The following is a 17,186-nucleotide window of genomic DNA, read 5'->3' on the forward strand; positions in this document are numbered from 1 at the left end:
AGGAAAACTCCCAGCGAGGCGCGTCTCAAGAAAGACCGCGCTCTACTGCGGGGGAATTTATTACTCAGCCAGGGTCCAAGATGGCGACGAGCTGTGACGTAAACAAGATCTCGTGAGAGTGATAGGGTACGATTTGCAGGCGTCCGCTCTACTGGCGGAGGGAAGGGACTCCCCACGAATCGCGTGCACCAGGGACCAGGGGCGGGGCGTGAGTGCCGCAGTGCTTGCTGGGGCCGCCGTGCCTAGGGCGAGGCCTAACTCGAGACGAAAGCGCGGGATCGTTGGAACTACGCGATCCGAGAGGTTGTTCGCGCTCTGGGAGTTAAGTGAAGGGTGGTGGCCTCTGAGGTACATACCCCTGCCTTGGGTTAGGCTACTGTTGAAGCCGTCTCTTCCCTAATCTTGACTCCCACCCCAGGGGCCCCTGCCGTCCTGTCCCCACCAGAGTTCCACACCTACGCGGAGCGGGAAGCTGCCTTCTGGGGATCACGAGAGAGCTCCTTGCTTAAGGCCGCTTACCAGTTGGATCTGACGTGACCCTTGAGAAGCTCGATTTCCACGTCTGTAAAACGGGTCGCAAAAGTACTCATTTTAGAGGGTGTGAGGGTTAGGTGAAAAAACTCAGATTACTTAGCAAAGAACGTGGTATTTAGGGATCCGTGGTTAATTGTTAACTGTAACTCCTGGCCGTTACAGGATGGGCTCTAGAGTTCTGTTTTTCTGTCTTACATATCGTCCTTCCTAGGCGTCCCATTGTTTCAGATCGAATACTGGGACGGCTTGCCCCAAGCTTTTTGCTATTTCGCATTTAAGAAGTACTGGTCTTTCTAGTATTGAGAGTCAGTCTTTGGAAAAATCTTGCCCAAATATGTCGCAAAAACTTACTGAACACCCTTTTAATGTGCAATAGCATACTGATGAAGCTTTCACTTCGTAGTTAAAATGTTTAACACATCTGGTACCTAACACCACTTTTCTCTTTAATAGGAATGCAAAAATTGAAAAAGGCCCTCGGCATTGCAAGGAGACTAGAGTGAAGTGAAAAAAAAATCTAAGATGAAGGCGGTTCAGACCATCTGCAGGCAGCTTAGAAATTCAAAGGTGTTTTTTGTAGAACCAACCCCTTGTGTGGGTTTCTCCACTTCTTACTCATGTGGCCGGAAGAAAAAAATGAACCCTTATGAAGAAGTGGACCAAGGAAAGTACTCTGATTTAGTACAGTCTGTCTTGTCATTCAGAGGCCATGCTCAGACTCCAGAATCATTGTTTGAGGAAGATACTTTACTCTATGGACCTGTGAGTAAATGTAAACCCCCAAAGCAAGATGAGGAAGCAAGAATTACAGAAAACTGGTTTCCACTTTTAAATCCAGAGAAAAGCTTAAAACCAAATACAACAAATGATGCTACAATTCCTTTGAAAATTCCTTTGCAAAGGAATAAGATACCAAGTGTGACCCGGGTCCTTCAGCAGACCATGACATCAGAACAGATTTTCTATTTGGAGAGGTGGAAACAGCGGATGATTCTGGAACTGGGAGAAGATGGCTTTGCAGAATATACTTCAAGTAATTTTCCCAATCCTGGTTCTGTATTGTTACTTTGTTTTCTAGACTGGTGTCTTTTTTTTAACTAGTGAGGAACTACTTTCAAATAATTATCTTTAAATAGCACTTTGTGTAGTAATTTACTTAATCTACTGTTATCACCATTTCGCAAACAAGCACAGAGATCAAGTAGTTTGACTAAATGATGTATAACATTCATTTATAAGCTACAAATTTAAGTATTAGAATTGCCTGTTTTCTTTGATTATGAAAAAGTCAATCACCTGATAATGGAATTCTAGTTGTTTACTAGGCATTTTGTTCAGACTCTAGTAAATATCCCCTTGTTCAACTTATCAACGCAGACTGACTCGTAAACAATAAGCCAGTACACATACTCTGTATTTAGATCTTGGTAAATTGAGATAATCAGATGCAACTCCTAATTTACCAACTTCTTAGACAAGTGAGGAGAATAGCTTCCTTGAAACAGATTCCATTCAAAAGTAAGATAAAAAGAAAGACCATTGGCACAGGTGAATTAGCTGGTTCCCATCAGGATTATGTAGTTGTCTTTTGTTAAAGCTAAGTGTTACATTGATCATTCATTAGACCAGGCTTCCCAGAGAGCACTATATGTACCTCTAGTGGTATGCAAGCACTTTTATTTTTAAGAGTAATGCACTTAATTTGAGGCATCTTAGAAAAAATTGTGTGAGTGCACACAACACAATAAACAAGTAGTCACGAGTTTTAAAAAGAAAAATATTAAGTATATAGGTGGCACCTAGATATGGCAAAAATGATGAAGGCCATACCCCTTTATAACATTCCTCAGCTGTGTGGGCCAAGAAATACATGCAGGGGCTGCCTTAAGAAAGTTCATTAGTACCAACCAAACTACGGACATACCTCGTTTTATTGTGATGCACTTTATTGCGCTTCACAGGTGTTGCATTACAAATTGAAGGAAAAAGATTATAGCTCACTTTATTTTGATACGTGCTTTATTACGGTGGAACTGAACCCGCAATATCTCCAAAGTATGCTTTTATTCTCTGCTTTCTAAACAAGCAACATAAAAAAGTCATTTAATGGCATCTTACTTTTTTTGTCAATTTCTCAAGCATCAGTTTATCTTTTGAAGATTGCTGAGGATAAGGAAGTCTGACTTTATATATGTGTCAATCATAGTGGAAATGGCTGGGGTTTATTTTTTTTCAGTTTTTTGCTACGCTGATTTTTTTATCCTAAAATATCCATCCTGCCTGTTCTATCAATCAGAATATTGGAGACTCATGAATTTTTTCTTTTTATTATCCTTTATACACTGGGACTTGAAAACATTTCAGTTTCATTCCTTTAACTTATTGAGTGAATACTCTGACTTGATGCTATCTGCAATAAATCTTGAATCGTTTAAAATTTATTTTGACAAATTGAATCATTTTTAATGTTCTGAGACTTACAATCTAAGGTATCCTGTATTCTACAGTTCATGTTCGTTGCCTCTTACATGTGAAGAACCTAGCCAGAGGCCAAGTCTGCAGTGGGTAATGAGTTGTCTGTTTGCTTGGCAGTTGATAAAGCAATTTTTCCTGCTTTTAACATGTTTGTGTTCTCCTTCATTAAACTAGTCTATAGATGAATACTACACCTCTTTTTCCTAGGTTTTAATTCCATTGGTCTTAAATCTCTTATAGGCCTTTCTTTCATGTGCTGACATTAAGTCCAACTGAGCCAAGTAAATTTGGAATAGAATAATGTAGTTGCTCAGTTGAATTTTATTTAAGTCTCCAAGTAATTTCTTGGAAGCGATTCCATCTTTTGCCAGTGGTAGAACTGACCTTTCAAAATCTTTGTAAAAATACCTGACAAACGTAATATGGTTTGATATTACCTCCTTAGATGAGATTGTTTTCCTCATTTTCTGTGGTTCTGTCTCCAAGCGTGTATATTTTCTACACTGTTTCTATGTGTATCTAAGTGATGGTCCCTGAATTTGCCTTCCTAGCTCTGTTGTGTGGTGATCTGGAATGAATTGGCTGCTGGTCCAGCTGTTTGCTTTTGGGCAAATTAACAGCTCTGCCTAGGTCTCATTCACTGAAATGGGGGTAATGATCTTTATCTTGTTGGTTATATTTGCAAGTTAATACAGTATTTTGAAAGCACCCAGGCCACTGCTTAGCACAACACCCCCTCTTTCTTCCCTTACCAAGAGTCAGGTGAATATATAGTACAGTGGTACCTTGGTTTTCGAACATTTCAGTACTCAAACGTTCTTCCGGAACAGATTATGTTTGAAAACCGGGGTACTACTGTATTTCTTGTGTTTGGTGAATATGTTTGTGGTCTCCTTTCTTTTTTTATTTTATTTTTATTAGTTTCAGGTGTACAAAACAAAGTAATATACACCCCTCACAAAGTGATAACCCCCCTTCCCTATGTGTTCTCCTTTCTTAAAAGTATATAAGGAAAAAAATTCAGGACAGAGCAATTATCTTAGGCTGTTCTATTCCTTTAAAAAAGTGCAGGAGAAGAATGTTACATATTTTCTTCCCCTCTCCCTAAGTCCCACACCATCCCCACAATTCATTTTTTTTAATTTGTGCCTTGATTTTCATTTCTTGCCAGTCAACAAGCCGGTTATTAAAAGGATTCCTCCATCATTTCTATGTCCGTAATTAAGTTTTAGTTGTAAAAAGAAGTGTAAACAGAATCACAGTTTCCTAAATTTCTAAAAATTATTTATCACAACCAGTTAATTTACTAAAATGGATACTTAAATTCAGAGTACCGTAAATTAGATCTGATCCTATAGCGCCCAGATCTTCCAATTCTAGTTTTGGCTTGATGCAGTTAGAAATACTTTATTTTGATCCATTTTATTGTCTAAGCTATTCTAGTCCCTTTGGTTTTCAAAGTGCATTCTTAGGTTTCACAAGAAGCTGAAATGTGGTGTCTCAGGTTGTCATTTAAAGGTAAATCTTGTGTGATTTTTAATTTTATTACTGAGTTTTTTAGAGTATTTTTTTAGTACTAGTTTGGTATTTTTTGTTTTATTTTTCCTTTTTTTCCCTGATTTTATCTTCAGACATATTTTTACAAGGGAAACAGTTCCATGAAGCCTTGGAAAGCATACTTTCACCCCAGGGGAACGTAAAAGAGGGAGATGAAAATCTCACATCTGGCTACATTGAAAGCATCCAGCATATTCTAAAAGATGTCAGTGGAGTTCGAGCTCTTGAAAGCGCTGTTCAACATGAGACCTTAAAGTATGTAGGTCTGCTGGACTGTGTGGCTGAGTATCAGTAAGTATTGTTTCCATCAAAATATGGAAGTGAATTAATTCAGGGTGGGACAGATGGTGCCTGTTAAGTACTGCTTTTTCCTCTTAACTCCTGCTTAAGGTGCAGCTTCTGTAAAGTCAAAATATCAATGTGATAGGTAAAAGAATTGGGTATTAGGCAGGAGGTAAGGGTGGATACAGAGGAAGGGCCACATAATCCTGTGTTCCAAAATCAAAGTATTTCTTGGAGGAAAGGTATAACTTTTCAGTGTCCCTAGGATGGCCTTTTTTCCAGCATATACCAGCAAGGTACTAGCCATAAGATCCAATTTGTTTCCTACATTTTCTTTTCTGTTTCCCTAAAAATAGCACCTTGTTAGTCCTGAAAATCAACTCTTCCTGGTTTCCAGGTAGTGTTTGACATGGATAGGAACTCTGAGCTTACTACAGCTTCCTTTGATTTTTAAATAGCTCTTTTTACTGTTTTTCCCACTTACTCCAGATTCCAAGGGTTGCTAAAACCTGCAGATACTCCTACTCCAAAAAAAAGTATGTGAGCACTATAGTAGGATGGGGGAGAGAAAAAAATCTGTGAGTGTAACCCTTGGAACTGTAGTTAAAATTTAAATTAAAAAAAAATTGACAATATTTATTACTCTACTTTGGAAACTGTGTTTAGGCCACCAAGTAGTTTTGTGCCATAGTTGCCTCATATTTGAGGAGAGTCCTCTGTGCCTAGAAATTTTTTTTCCCCTTTCTTCCGTACCCCACCCCCCACTCCAGTTCATGCTGTTGTTTCTCAGTCTAGTTGTATAGGACACAGCTCCCTGGCCCCTGCTGGTATTATGAGCCTTGCGGTCCCTCGCATTGAGGCAGTCTCGTCGCCAGCTCACAGCCACTCACACTGGCTGCTGGCCACTCACGCTGGCCGCTGGCCACTCATGGTAGCTCACAGCAGCACACAGCAGCCCACGGCCGCTCATTTTGGTTGCTGGCCCCCCACACTGGCTGCCAGCTGTTCACGACAGCACCCAGTAGCCCACGGAAGCACACAGCAGCCCATGGCCGCTCATGCTGGCCACTGGTCACTCCCAGCAGTACATGGTAGCCACAGCATCACAGTAGCCCTCAGCAGGACACAGCAGCTCGTGACATCCCACGGCAGCTTACGCTGATCTCTGGCTGCTCACGGCAGCCCAGCTCCAGGGAGAGATGTTGTTCACAATCTTTTTTTTTTTTTATTAAAGATTTTATTGGGGAAGGGGAACAGAACTTTATTGGGGAACAATGGTCAAATTGTTGTCCTTTCAATCTTAGTTGTGGAGGGTGCCGTTCAGCTTCAAGTTGTTGTTCTTTCAGTCTTAGTTGTGGAGGGCGCAGCTCAGCTCCAGGTCCAATTGCCGTTGCTAGTTGCAGGGGGCACAGCCCACCATCCCTTGCGGGAGTCGAACCGGCAACCTTGTGGTTGAGAGGACGCACTCCAACCAACTGAGCCATCCAGGAGCTCAGCGGCAGCTCAGCTCAAGGTGCCGTGTTCAATTTTAGTTGCAGGCGCTGCCCACCATCTGGGACTCGAGAATTGAACTGGCAACCTTATGGTTGAGCCCATGCTCCAACCAACAACTGAGCCATCCGTGAGGCAGCTCAGCTCAAGGTGCCGTGTTCAATCTTAGTTGCAGGGACAGAGCCCACCATCCCTTGCGGGACTCGAGGAATTGAACTGGCAACCTTGTGGTTGAGAGCCCACTGGCCCATGTGGGAATCGAACCGGCAGCCTTCGGAGTTAGGAGCACGGAGCTCTAACCGCCTGAGCCACCGGGCCGGCCCCTGTTGTTCACAATCTTAACTGTAGAGCAGGGGTGTCCAAACTGCGGCCACAAGCCAACTGCAACCCGCAATCCATTTTTAATTGGCCCACAGCAAATTCCAAAAATATATTTAGTTTACTTAAATAAACCAGGTGAGGCAATACGCACTTCACCTCGAGTGAGTGGCCCGGCTGTTTGTGTATTTTACCACATACGGCCCTTGGTGAAAAAAGTTGAAAAAAGTTTGGACACCCCTACTGTAGAGGGTGCAGCTCACTGGCCCATGTGGGAATCGAACCACAACCTCGGTGTTAGGAGCACGGCACTCCAACCACCTGAGCCACTGGGCCGTCCCCTTGAAATTTAATTGACTATTTTTGGCTGCCCTTTTGATTAACCAGTGGAGCTATACAATTAAAGGCCTACAAGAAATTGACACCAGACACATTTCATAGGGATTATAAAATATAATGAACAGTACTGCTGTTTGTTTGTTTTTTGTTCTGCACATAAAGAGCATCAACATTGAGAATGTAACCATTGAATGTTTTGAAACTAAGGTTTTAGAAATTGAAGGTTTTAGAAATTTTGATGGGTAATATATGCACCTGAAACTACTATAATATTGTATGTCAACTATAATTGAAGAATTACCCACCCTACTTTTTAAAAAAAGTTTTTAATGTGGTAAAATACACATAAAATTGACAATTTTTTTTAAGTGTATGGTTAAATACATTCATAATGTTACACAACTCTTACCACCATCCATCTCTAGGACATTTTTCATCTGATAAAACAAACTCTATACCCATTAAATAATAACCTCTCTATTCCCCACTATTTCCAACCCGTGGCAACTACCATTTTGCTTTCTGTCTCTATGAATTTGACTACTATAAGAACCTCATATAAGTGGAATCATAGTATTTTTCTTTTTCTGACTGACTTACTTCAATCAGCGTAATGTCCTCAAGGTTCATCCATGTTGTAGCATTATGTCAGAATTTCTGTTCCTTTTCAGGCTAATATTCCACTGTATGTATATACCATGTTTCGCTTATCTGTTCATCAGTGGACACTTGGGTTGCTTTCACATTTTGACTGTTACAACTAATGCTGTTTTGTACATGGGTGTACAAATATCTCTACAAGACTGCTTGTAATTTTTTGGATATAGACCAGAAATGGCATTGCTGAATCATATGGTAATTCTATCTTTAATTTTTTGAGGAACCATCATACTGTGTAATACAGGGGCTATACCATTTTATATTCCCAATAGCACACAAGTGTCCCAGTTTTTCCACATTCTCTGTAACACTTGTTATTTTCTGTTTTGGGTTTTTTTTGTTTTTTTGTTTTTTGATAGTAGCCATCCTAAGGTGTGAGGTGATATATCATTGTAGATTTGATTTGCATTTCCCTAAGAGTGATGTTGAGCATCATTTCATGTGCTGATTGGCTATTTGTATATCTTTAGAAAAATGTCTATTTAGTCCTTTGCCCATTTTATAATTTGGTTGGTTTGGTGTTATTGTTGTTGTTGTTGAAGTTTAAGAGTTCTCTATATATCCTGGATATTAATCCTTTATCAGATATGTGATTTGAAATATGTTCTTCCATTCTGTGGATTGCCATTTTACGCATTTGATGGTGTCTTTTGATGCACAATTTAAAAAATGTTTCCTGTGACCCAGTGTGTCTATTTTTTCTTTTGTTGCCTGTACCTTTGGTGTCACACGAATAATAAATCATTGACAAATCCACTGTCATTAAGCTTTGGCCCTGTATTTTAAGTCTTATGTTCAGGTCATGGATCCAATTTGAGTTAATTTTTGTAGATGATGTTAGGTGGGAGTCCAACTTCATTCTTTGCATGTGGATATTCAGTTTTCCCAACACCATTTGTTGGAAAGACTGTCATTGAATGGACTTGGCACCCTTGTCAAAAATCGTGAGACCATATAGACAAGGTTTTATTTCTGGGCATCTCTATTTTATTCCATTGGTCTATATGTCTCTGTTCTTAGGCCAACACCACACTATTTTAATTATTGTAGCTTTGTAGTAAGTTTTGAAATCAACAAGTATGAATCCTCCAGCTTTGTTCTTTTTCAAGATTGTTTTGGCTATTTGGAATCCCTAAAGATTTCATACAGATTTTAGAATGGGTTTTTCTGTTTCTGCAAAAAATGTCATTGGGATTTTTATACACATTGCATTAAATTTATAGATCACTTTTAGTAGTATGAACACCTTAACAATATGAAACCTTACAATCCATGAAATGGAATGTTTCCATTTATTTGTGTTTTCTTTAATTTCTTTCAGCAATGATTTATTGATTTCTTTCCTTGGTTAAGTTAATTACCAAGTGTTTTCATTCTGATGCTATTATAAATGAAATTGTTTTTGTAGTTTCCTTTTCAAATTATTTGTTGTTTGTGTACAGAAATGCAGTTGATTTTTGTGTGTTGACTTTGTATCTGGCTACTTTGCTGAATTCATTTATTCTGCAAGTTTTTTGGATAAATTCTTTAAGGTTTTTGACATAAAAGATTACACTATCTGTGAACAGAGATACTTTTACTTCCTCCTTTCCAATTTTCATGCTTTTTATTTCTTTGTGTTGCCTAGTGCTCATCCAGTGCTTTGTTGAATAGAATTGGTGAAAACAGACAGCTTTGCGTTGTTCCTGATCCTAGAGGAAAACCTTTCTTTCATCATTGAATATGATGTTTGCTGTGGGTTTTTCATATGTGGCTTTTATTATGTTGAGGTAGTTTCTTTCTATTCCTAATTTATTGAGTATTGTTATCACTTAATTTTTCAAACGCTTTTTCTGCATCAATTGAGATTATTCTATGGTTGTCTTCATTCCATTAATGTGGTATATTACATTAATTTTGTACATTGAACCATCCTTGCATTCCACTAATAAATCCCACTTAGTCATGGTGTATGCTGCTGAATTTGGTATGTTAGTATTTTGAGGATTTTTGCATCCGTGTTCATAAGGAATATTGGTCCATAGTTTTCTTATAGTGTTTTTGGCTTTGGTATCAGGGTAATAACTGGATTCACAGAATGAGTTACAAAGAGGTCATTACTTTTCAATCTTTTTAAAAAGTTTCAGAAAGATTGGTATTAGTTCTTTAAATGTTTGCTAGAATTTACCAGTAATGCCATCAGGTCCAGGCCTTTTATTTGCCAGGATATTTTCAATTACTGATTCAATCTTCTTATTAATTGTAGATCTATTCATATATTTTATTTATTCATGATTTAGTGCTGGTATGTTTGTGTTTCTCGGAATTTGTCTGTTTCATCTAGGTTATCCAACTTTTTGGCATAAAATTTTTCATAGTACTCTCTTATCTTTTTTATTTCTGTAGAATCAGTAGTAATGTCCCCAATTTGATTTTTAATTTTTGTAATTTGAGTCTTCTCCTTTTTTAAAGTCCATCTAGCTAAAAGTTTTTTCAATTTTGTTGATCTTTTCAAGGAACAAACTTTTGGTTTCTGTATCCTTTTTCTATAACCTATTTCCTTTATCTCTACTTGAATCTTTTATTTCCTTCTTTCTGCAAACTTTGGGTTTGCTTCTTTATTTTCTAGTTCCTTAGGTTGTAAGATAACATTGAATCACAAGCTATAAATATTTCCCTTCACCCTTTTCACTGTGTCCCATAAGTTTTGGTATTTTATGTTTTCATTTGTCTTTTATTTTCTAATTTCTCTTATGATTTCTTCTTTGGTTAAGAGTGTGTTGTTTAATTGCCACAATTTTGTGGTTTTCCAGTTTTACTTATTGTAATTTCTAACTTCATCCCACTGTGATCAGAAAAGATACTTTGTATGATATTTATCTTTTTAAATAAATCTTGACTAATTTGTGGCCTAACTTATGGTTTGTTCTAGAAAATGTCACATATGCACCTGAGAAGATTTGTGTCCTGTTGTTGGGTAGAGTGTTCTGTATGTCCGTTAGATCTGGTTGGTTTACTGTGTTGTTTTAAGTCGTCTATTTCCTTACTTATCTTCTGTCTGGTTGTTCTATCCATTATTGAGAATAGGGTATTGAAGTCTCCCAACTATTATTGTGGAACTGTATTTCTCCCTTCCATTTTTGTCATGTTTTGCTTCATATATTGTGCTGGTCTGTTATTAGGTATGTATGTTTATAATTGTTTTATCTTCTTAGTCTATTGAACCTTTTATTAATATATAATGTAGTTCTTTGTCTCTTTTTACCCTTTTGGATTTAAAGTCTATTTTCTCTGCTGTTAGAGTCACACTTGCTCTCTTTTGATTACTATTTGCATGGAATATCTTTTTCTGTCCTTTCACTTTCAATGTATTTGCATCTTTGGATATACAGTGAGTCTCTTGCAGATAGTATGTAGTTGGTTCATGAGTGTTTATCCATTCTGCCCATCTCTGTCTTTTGATTGAAGTGTTTAATCTATTTACATTTAAAGCGATTGATGATAAGGAAGGACCTATGTCATTTTGCTATTTGTTTTCTATATGTCTTTTTTGTCTCGTTTTCCGCATTTTATTGTCTTCTTTTGTTCATTTTGTAGTGAAATGTTTAAATTCCTTCCTCATTTCCTTGTGTATATATTCTATATATAGTTGTTTTCCTTGTGATTACCATGAATATTACACTTAACATCCCAGTTATAATACTCTAATTTGAATTTATACCAGCTTAATTTTAATAATATACAAAAACTCTGCTTCTTTAACAGCTCTGTCCCCATCAATCCCTTTCAGTTGTTGCTGTCAAAAAATTATGTCTTTCTACATTGTGTTTACCAAATCATAAACTAATCATTTTTTAGATTAATTAGTCTTTTAAATTATATAAAAAACAAAATGTGGAGTTACAAACCAGTTATAGTAATATTTTTAGACTGACAATTTAAAAATATATATGTGACTCTCAAATCATGTAGAAAACAAAAAATGGAGTTACAAACTATTATTACAGAAATACTAGATGTTATAATTGCCCATGTATTTACCTTTATTGAGATCTTTGAGCATCTTTAAGATTCTAAAAAAGTCTTTGGTAGATCTGCCATCAAATCTTTTTCAAGGACAGTGTCTGTTGAATTTTTTTTTTCCTTTGAATGGGCCATACTTTCCTGTTTCTTTGTGTACTTTGTGCCTTTGTCGTTGTTGAAAACTGAACATTTGAATTTAATATCGTGGTAACTGGACATCACATTTCCCCTCTACCCCAGGGTTGGCTGGGTTATGTTTATTGTTTTGGATTTATTACTGCTGTAGGCAATGTCTGTGCCAAGCATCAGCCTGAAGTATAAACTTAAGGTCTTCTCAGGTCTTTTCTGAGCTTGTGCCTTTCCCTGGATGTGCTCAATCACTTTCTAACTTCCCTCATGTATGCCGTTACATTTGGATGTCATAGTCTTAATGTCTGACTCCCAGAAGAGAAAAAAGAGAAAAATAAAAAGGGAGTGGTTCCAGCCCTTTAAGTCCCCTGGAACTCACATCAGCTGGAGGGAGAGGGGTTTGCAACAATGGGGGAGGTACAACAACAATGTCCACTGTCCTCTTTTGTCTGCACCTGTGTGATCAGAAACAGCAACCAGTGATGAGAGCACAGATCCCTGATTTGGAGAACATGGTCCTTCTGTCCACTCTGACTCGCACAACTGTGTACAAGCTACTCTAGGAACATGTACACAGCTGCCTGCCCCATGAATGAGGAGTGGGGAATGATCGCTACTTTTGTGCTAAGAGCTGAAAATTGACAAAAATTAAACACAATTCACCCTCTAAGCCTTCAGTAAACTATATTTCCATAACAGTTATATCAGACAGATTCTGCTGTTGCAGTTTTTGTCTAGGTGGGCAGACAGATTCCTGGTGCTTCCTACTCTGCCATCTTCCCAGAATCCTTCAGCCCCATTCTTTTTTCAACTTCTGTTTAAAAGTTTTTGTGATTCTGTGACATGTACTATCATTTGTCCCCACCCCCACTTACTAACAAAAAAATGCTAAACCGTGCTTGTTTTCACCTGAAAATGTATGTTGGAGATCTTTCCTTATTAGCTTATATAGATTTGCAACATTCTTTTCTCTTTTAATAATTTTCCTCATAATTAACAGCTGTTAACACTTTGTCACATTTGCTTTAAATTTTTTTAAAAGAAATACTATAAATTAAGCTCACGTCACCTTTAAACACCTCTTCCCTTCTCTTACAATCCCCTGGCCAAAGACAGTCACTGCTGTTTGGTACTGTGCCTTGCTAGTCTACTTTCTGTACTGTTTACCCTACACACAGAACTATGTGTAATGCACACACAGCATAATCCCAGTCTACTCTCTGCACTCTCACACACATGTGCACACACACTCAACACTATGTGTAATCCACAAACACAACACTATGTCTTGTTACATATCTGAAATTCATAATACATAGAAATCTCTAGATCATAAATCTCTAGTATCACAGAACTGAGATATTGGGCTCTAAAGCCAGGTTGCCTGGCTTTTCATCTTAACCTTAGGCTACTTACCTAGCCTCAGTGTACCTAAATTTGTTCATCTGTAAAATAAGACAAGTAATAGTACCTACCTCATAGAGTTGTTAAGAAGAATAAATGAGACATTCCCTATACAGTACTTAAAATGCATACTATCTAGTCAATAAATGTTAGCATTATTATTTTGATCCTGTTCTCTCTTTTTACTGCTGTTTACTATTCCATTGTATGAATGAACCATACCCATTTCCCTATTGGAAACATTCAAGTTATTTCTAGTTTTTCAAATTACAAACTGCAGCAGTGAATGTGTCTCCTTGTATACTACTGTAAGAGTTTCTCTAGGCAGATACATGGGTTCGTTTGTTTGTTTTGGTGGTGATATATGCAGTTAGGGTAAATTCAGTTGATCTGAAGTAGCCCTGGGCATGAGTACTTACTAAGTTTTCCAGAAACTGTCACTTGCACCCAGTATATCAAACCATTACTCTCCTCCAGTCCATACCTAAAGGAGAAATTACTGGGTGAAAGGGTATGTGCATTTTAAGTTATCACATATGCAAGTGTGCTTATTTGTGCACACCTTTAACAACACAATGTTAGTAATTTTATTACCATTGTATCTTGTAATTCCAATCTGCATTTCACATAAATTAAGCTGAGCATCTTTTCATTTGTTTAAGAGCTATTTGTAGACTGTCTTATTGCAATTTTTATTGGGTTTATACTACTAAATATTTTTTTCCACATTAGGTTCTACAAGTTATAGTACTTGCTAGAAACAGTGGTCCATGGCAGAAATCTTTATTTTTATTTATTTATTTATTTATTTATTTATTTATTCAAGGAAGAGAACTGGGAATAGCAGCTAGATTTCAATGTCTTAATATAAAAAGAATATAAAATAGCCCACTGATAACTTTTAAATTTTGATTATATGTTGAAATGATAATATTTTTATATGTTGGGTTAAATAAAATATTAACATTTCACCTGTTTTTTTTTTTTCCTTTTTTTGATGTGGCTACTAGAACATTTAAAGTGATATATGTAGCTTGCATTTTACTTCTAATTTTAGACAGTGCTACTCTAGACTGATTTTATAAATACCTTGCATAAGTTGTAACTCTAGAGCTGTGTGACAGGTAGGCCTCATACATTGTACAGAATCTCCCTTTGAACTGCTAATTTTGAAATTGAAGTCATGAAAGACAAATTGAACAGATAGAGCCTTTTGAGATTCACCAGTTGTTAGTCCATTCACCCACCCTGTGGTCCTTTGACTACCGTTGACAAGTATAAAATCCTACCCAGATGGGGGGAGTGGGGAGGAATGCACTCATTTTTTTATTTTAAAGAAAGTGGGGGCAGGAATCCCCCCCCCCCCCCAATATCTCTAATAGTAAAACACCCTACCGTGTGTGTAACCTTTTAGGGCAGGAACCAGGTCTCCTTATTTGTATTTCTGTATATAGTCGTTGCCTATTAAGTGTTGATGGATTTGTATCCCACCCTTGGTTTTTCTGTTATTTTTGTTGTTGTTTGTTTTGTTTTTCGTTGTTTTTACATTTTTATTGAAGAACAGTGTGTTTTTCCAAGACCCATCAGCTCCAAGTCAAGTTGCTGTTTTCAATCTTGTTGTGGAGGGTGCAGCTCACTGGCCCATGTGGGAATCGAACCGGCGACCTGGGTGTTATGAGCACTGCTTTCTAACCAGCTGAGCCAACCGGCCACACCCAGCCTTGGTTTTTGAGCAAGAGAATTTCTGAGACACTATGATGGTTTAGTCTTTTATGATGGGGACTTGGCTACTGGTCTGTTGTGGTTCATTCAAAGCAAAATCAATTAAGATAAAGGAAAGGAGGCCATGGAGATCCAAAGGAATTTCAAGATAGTGTAGAAAGTTGAACTGTGGAAAAGTTATCTCCCAGCATTCCCACATGGTCCTGCACCTATAGGTCTCATTGTTGCAATTTAGGAAGCATTTTCCATCAGACCTCGGACAGGCTCATTTACTGAATAAAGGGCTGAAAGGAAAGAGAACATCAGACCTTTCTAATCCTAAGAAGTGAAGCTCAGGGGAGCTGTGTTTTTGGAAGGTGGAGAATAGAAGCAACAGTTATTGGGTGAAAATAGTAAACTATACGTGAGAGGGTTAACCTAATAGAGTTTTTTGTTTGTTTGTTTGAACTGCTACCTACAAAGACTTCTTTTGGTTTCTCTTTAGGGACAAGCTGTGTGTGATTGATTGGAAGACCTCAGAAAAACCAAAACCTCTCATCAGAAATACATTTGACAATCCACTGCAGGTTGTGGCATACGTGGGTGCCATAAATAATGATTCCAACTACAGCTTTCAGGTCAGGGCACTGAGCCTCTGCTTAAAGCTTTGCTCAATGGTTGTTTGTAGCTACTTAACTCCTTATGGTTCTTACTCTGTATCCCACTGCTTACTCTGTTTCTTGTCCATCTACCACTTTAAAAAGCCCCTTTCCCCCTCTTCCTAGGCCATTTGTTGTTCCAGTCTATTCTTCAGTGTCTAATCTGTCATTTTTGTGTTCTTGTGTATCCTGGTGCAGTCTTTTACCAACCATCTTAGAAATTGAGTTAGGAGATATTACTGTAGCTTGTTTTGTTCTGAGTTTGCCCTGGAGTAAGAAGGAAATGAACCTAAACTCTGATCCTACTGTTTCTTCCTAGGTTCAGTGTGGCTTAATTGTGGTGGCCTACAAAGATGGATCCCCTGCCCACCCACATTTCATGGACACAGAGCTCTGTTCCCAGTACTGGGCAAAGTGGCTTCTTCGACTAGAAGAATATACCAAGAAGGAAAAGAAACAGAATATTCAGAAACCAGGTTAGGGACAGGACACTATTTGGGACCATTCAGCACTTTTTCACAGTGCTGGGAAGATATCTTTCTTTAGTATGACCTAAAATGGAAGTACCACAGGATCTGAGAGCTATATTAGCACAGCAGAAGTATTAATTTGTTGAAATTTTTTGCAACCAAAAGACTGAAAAGCCAGGAAAGTTTAAATGTAAAGAACTGGACTTCAGCATATAGAAGAGCAACTATGCTACCTCTGACTGATTTACCTGAAAAAATGGCCAGCAGAATTAGCATAGCGTTGGTGGCTCTTGAACCCTGAGGACCTTCCTGTGTCCCAGGCAGGATGCCCAGTCTTTGAACTGAAATTGGAGGGCAGTGAGGCTTGGTGTTCCAAGCATATCCCCTGGGTACAGCAGGAGGGAAGGGGCCATCCACCCCCAGGGAGTGGAAGGAGAATTCGCATCAGCCAACTACTATGGCCAGTGCAGTTTCCTAAAAGTTATTTTATATATTGGGGTTCTTTATACTTTTCTTTGAGGAAAAACGCTTCCATTTAATATTTTTGAAAACTAAATATGTGGTTCCTTAGCCTTGAGTAAAAATTGCTCTCTTGAGCATATTCACCATATCATTAGCAATACCCCTTGGTATACCATCAAATAACCCCCAAAAGTAGCCAGACTGCAGTCTGAGACTTGTAATTATAGATATTTTCATAGCTGTATTCTGGTTTGAGTGAATGAATCATGTCCATAGAGAAAATGTATCATTTGTGGAATTTTTTAACTATGGGGAATAATAATACAGTTTATTAATTTTTTTGTTTTTTGTAGCTAATAGAAATTATTAGTTGTCACTGGGTTTGGGAAACTTAAATAAAACCCCACTATAGCCCTGGGGGAAGATTCTTTGTTTAATGGAGTGGGTTAGCATTTAAGTTACAGTTGCTATCTTAAAATCACAGGGTGCTACAATTACTTTTTTCTTTTGTTAGCCATTAATTGTAAGAAATAAAATACAACATCTGAGTAAAATAATGAGGCTTTTGGTTTTGTCTTTATTTAATTTTTTTGTGTTTATAGATTAATTTCACAAACCTGGAAATTGTTTAGATTTTGTTTTTAAATTCAGAATTTTACCAGTGGCCCAGTAGAAGCTTTGGTATGTGTTTTATGTAAATGCA

At 37.8% G+C, this 17,186-nt stretch overlaps 1 protein-coding gene across 5 annotated transcripts; it reads left to right on the forward strand.

Annotated features, from left to right (window-relative positions):
• The first annotated feature begins 1 nt into the window (after nt 1).
• On the forward strand, nt 2-17,040 carry MGME1 (mitochondrial genome maintenance exonuclease 1). Of its 5 annotated transcripts, XM_019710714.2 has the most exons (6): nt 209-303; nt 419-560; nt 988-1,567; nt 4,641-4,857; nt 15,398-15,530; nt 15,871-17,040. In XM_019710714.2, exons 3-6 carry the CDS (start codon nt 1,057-1,059, stop codon nt 16,030-16,032), a joined length of 1,023 nt encoding a protein of 340 aa, XP_019566273.2. In that variant the 5' UTR covers nt 209-303; nt 419-560; nt 988-1,056; the 3' UTR covers nt 16,033-17,040. The 5 variants fall into 5 exon arrangements, with proteins under 5 accessions (XP_019566274.2, XP_019566272.2, XP_019566273.2 ...); XM_019710715.2 differs by lacking the exons at nt 209-303; nt 419-560 and adding an exon at nt 2-126; XM_019710713.2 differs by lacking the exon at nt 419-560 and having other exon boundaries at nt 208-348.
• Nucleotides 17,041-17,186: the final 146 nt, after the last annotated feature.

Source organism: Rhinolophus sinicus, linkage group LG13 (genome assembly GCF_036562045.2).
Source record: "Rhinolophus sinicus isolate RSC01 linkage group LG13, ASM3656204v1, whole genome shotgun sequence".
In the NCBI taxonomy this organism is placed as follows: domain Eukaryota; kingdom Metazoa; phylum Chordata; class Mammalia; order Chiroptera; family Rhinolophidae; genus Rhinolophus; species Rhinolophus sinicus.

Excerpts from the sequence above, each read along its gene's own strand:
- MGME1 (XM_019710715.2), top strand. The coding sequence starts at position 1,057 with ATGAAGGCGGTTCAGACCATCTGCAGGCAGCTTAGAAATTCAAAGGTG. Across the intron at positions 1,568-4,640 it reads CTTTGCAGAATATACTTCAA|ACATATTTTTACAAGGGAAA; the intron begins GTAATTTTCCCA and ends TTTTATCTTCAG. Across the intron at positions 15,531-15,870 it reads ATTCCAACTACAGCTTTCAG|GTTCAGTGTGGCTTAATTGT; the intron begins GTCAGGGCACTG and ends GTTTCTTCCTAG.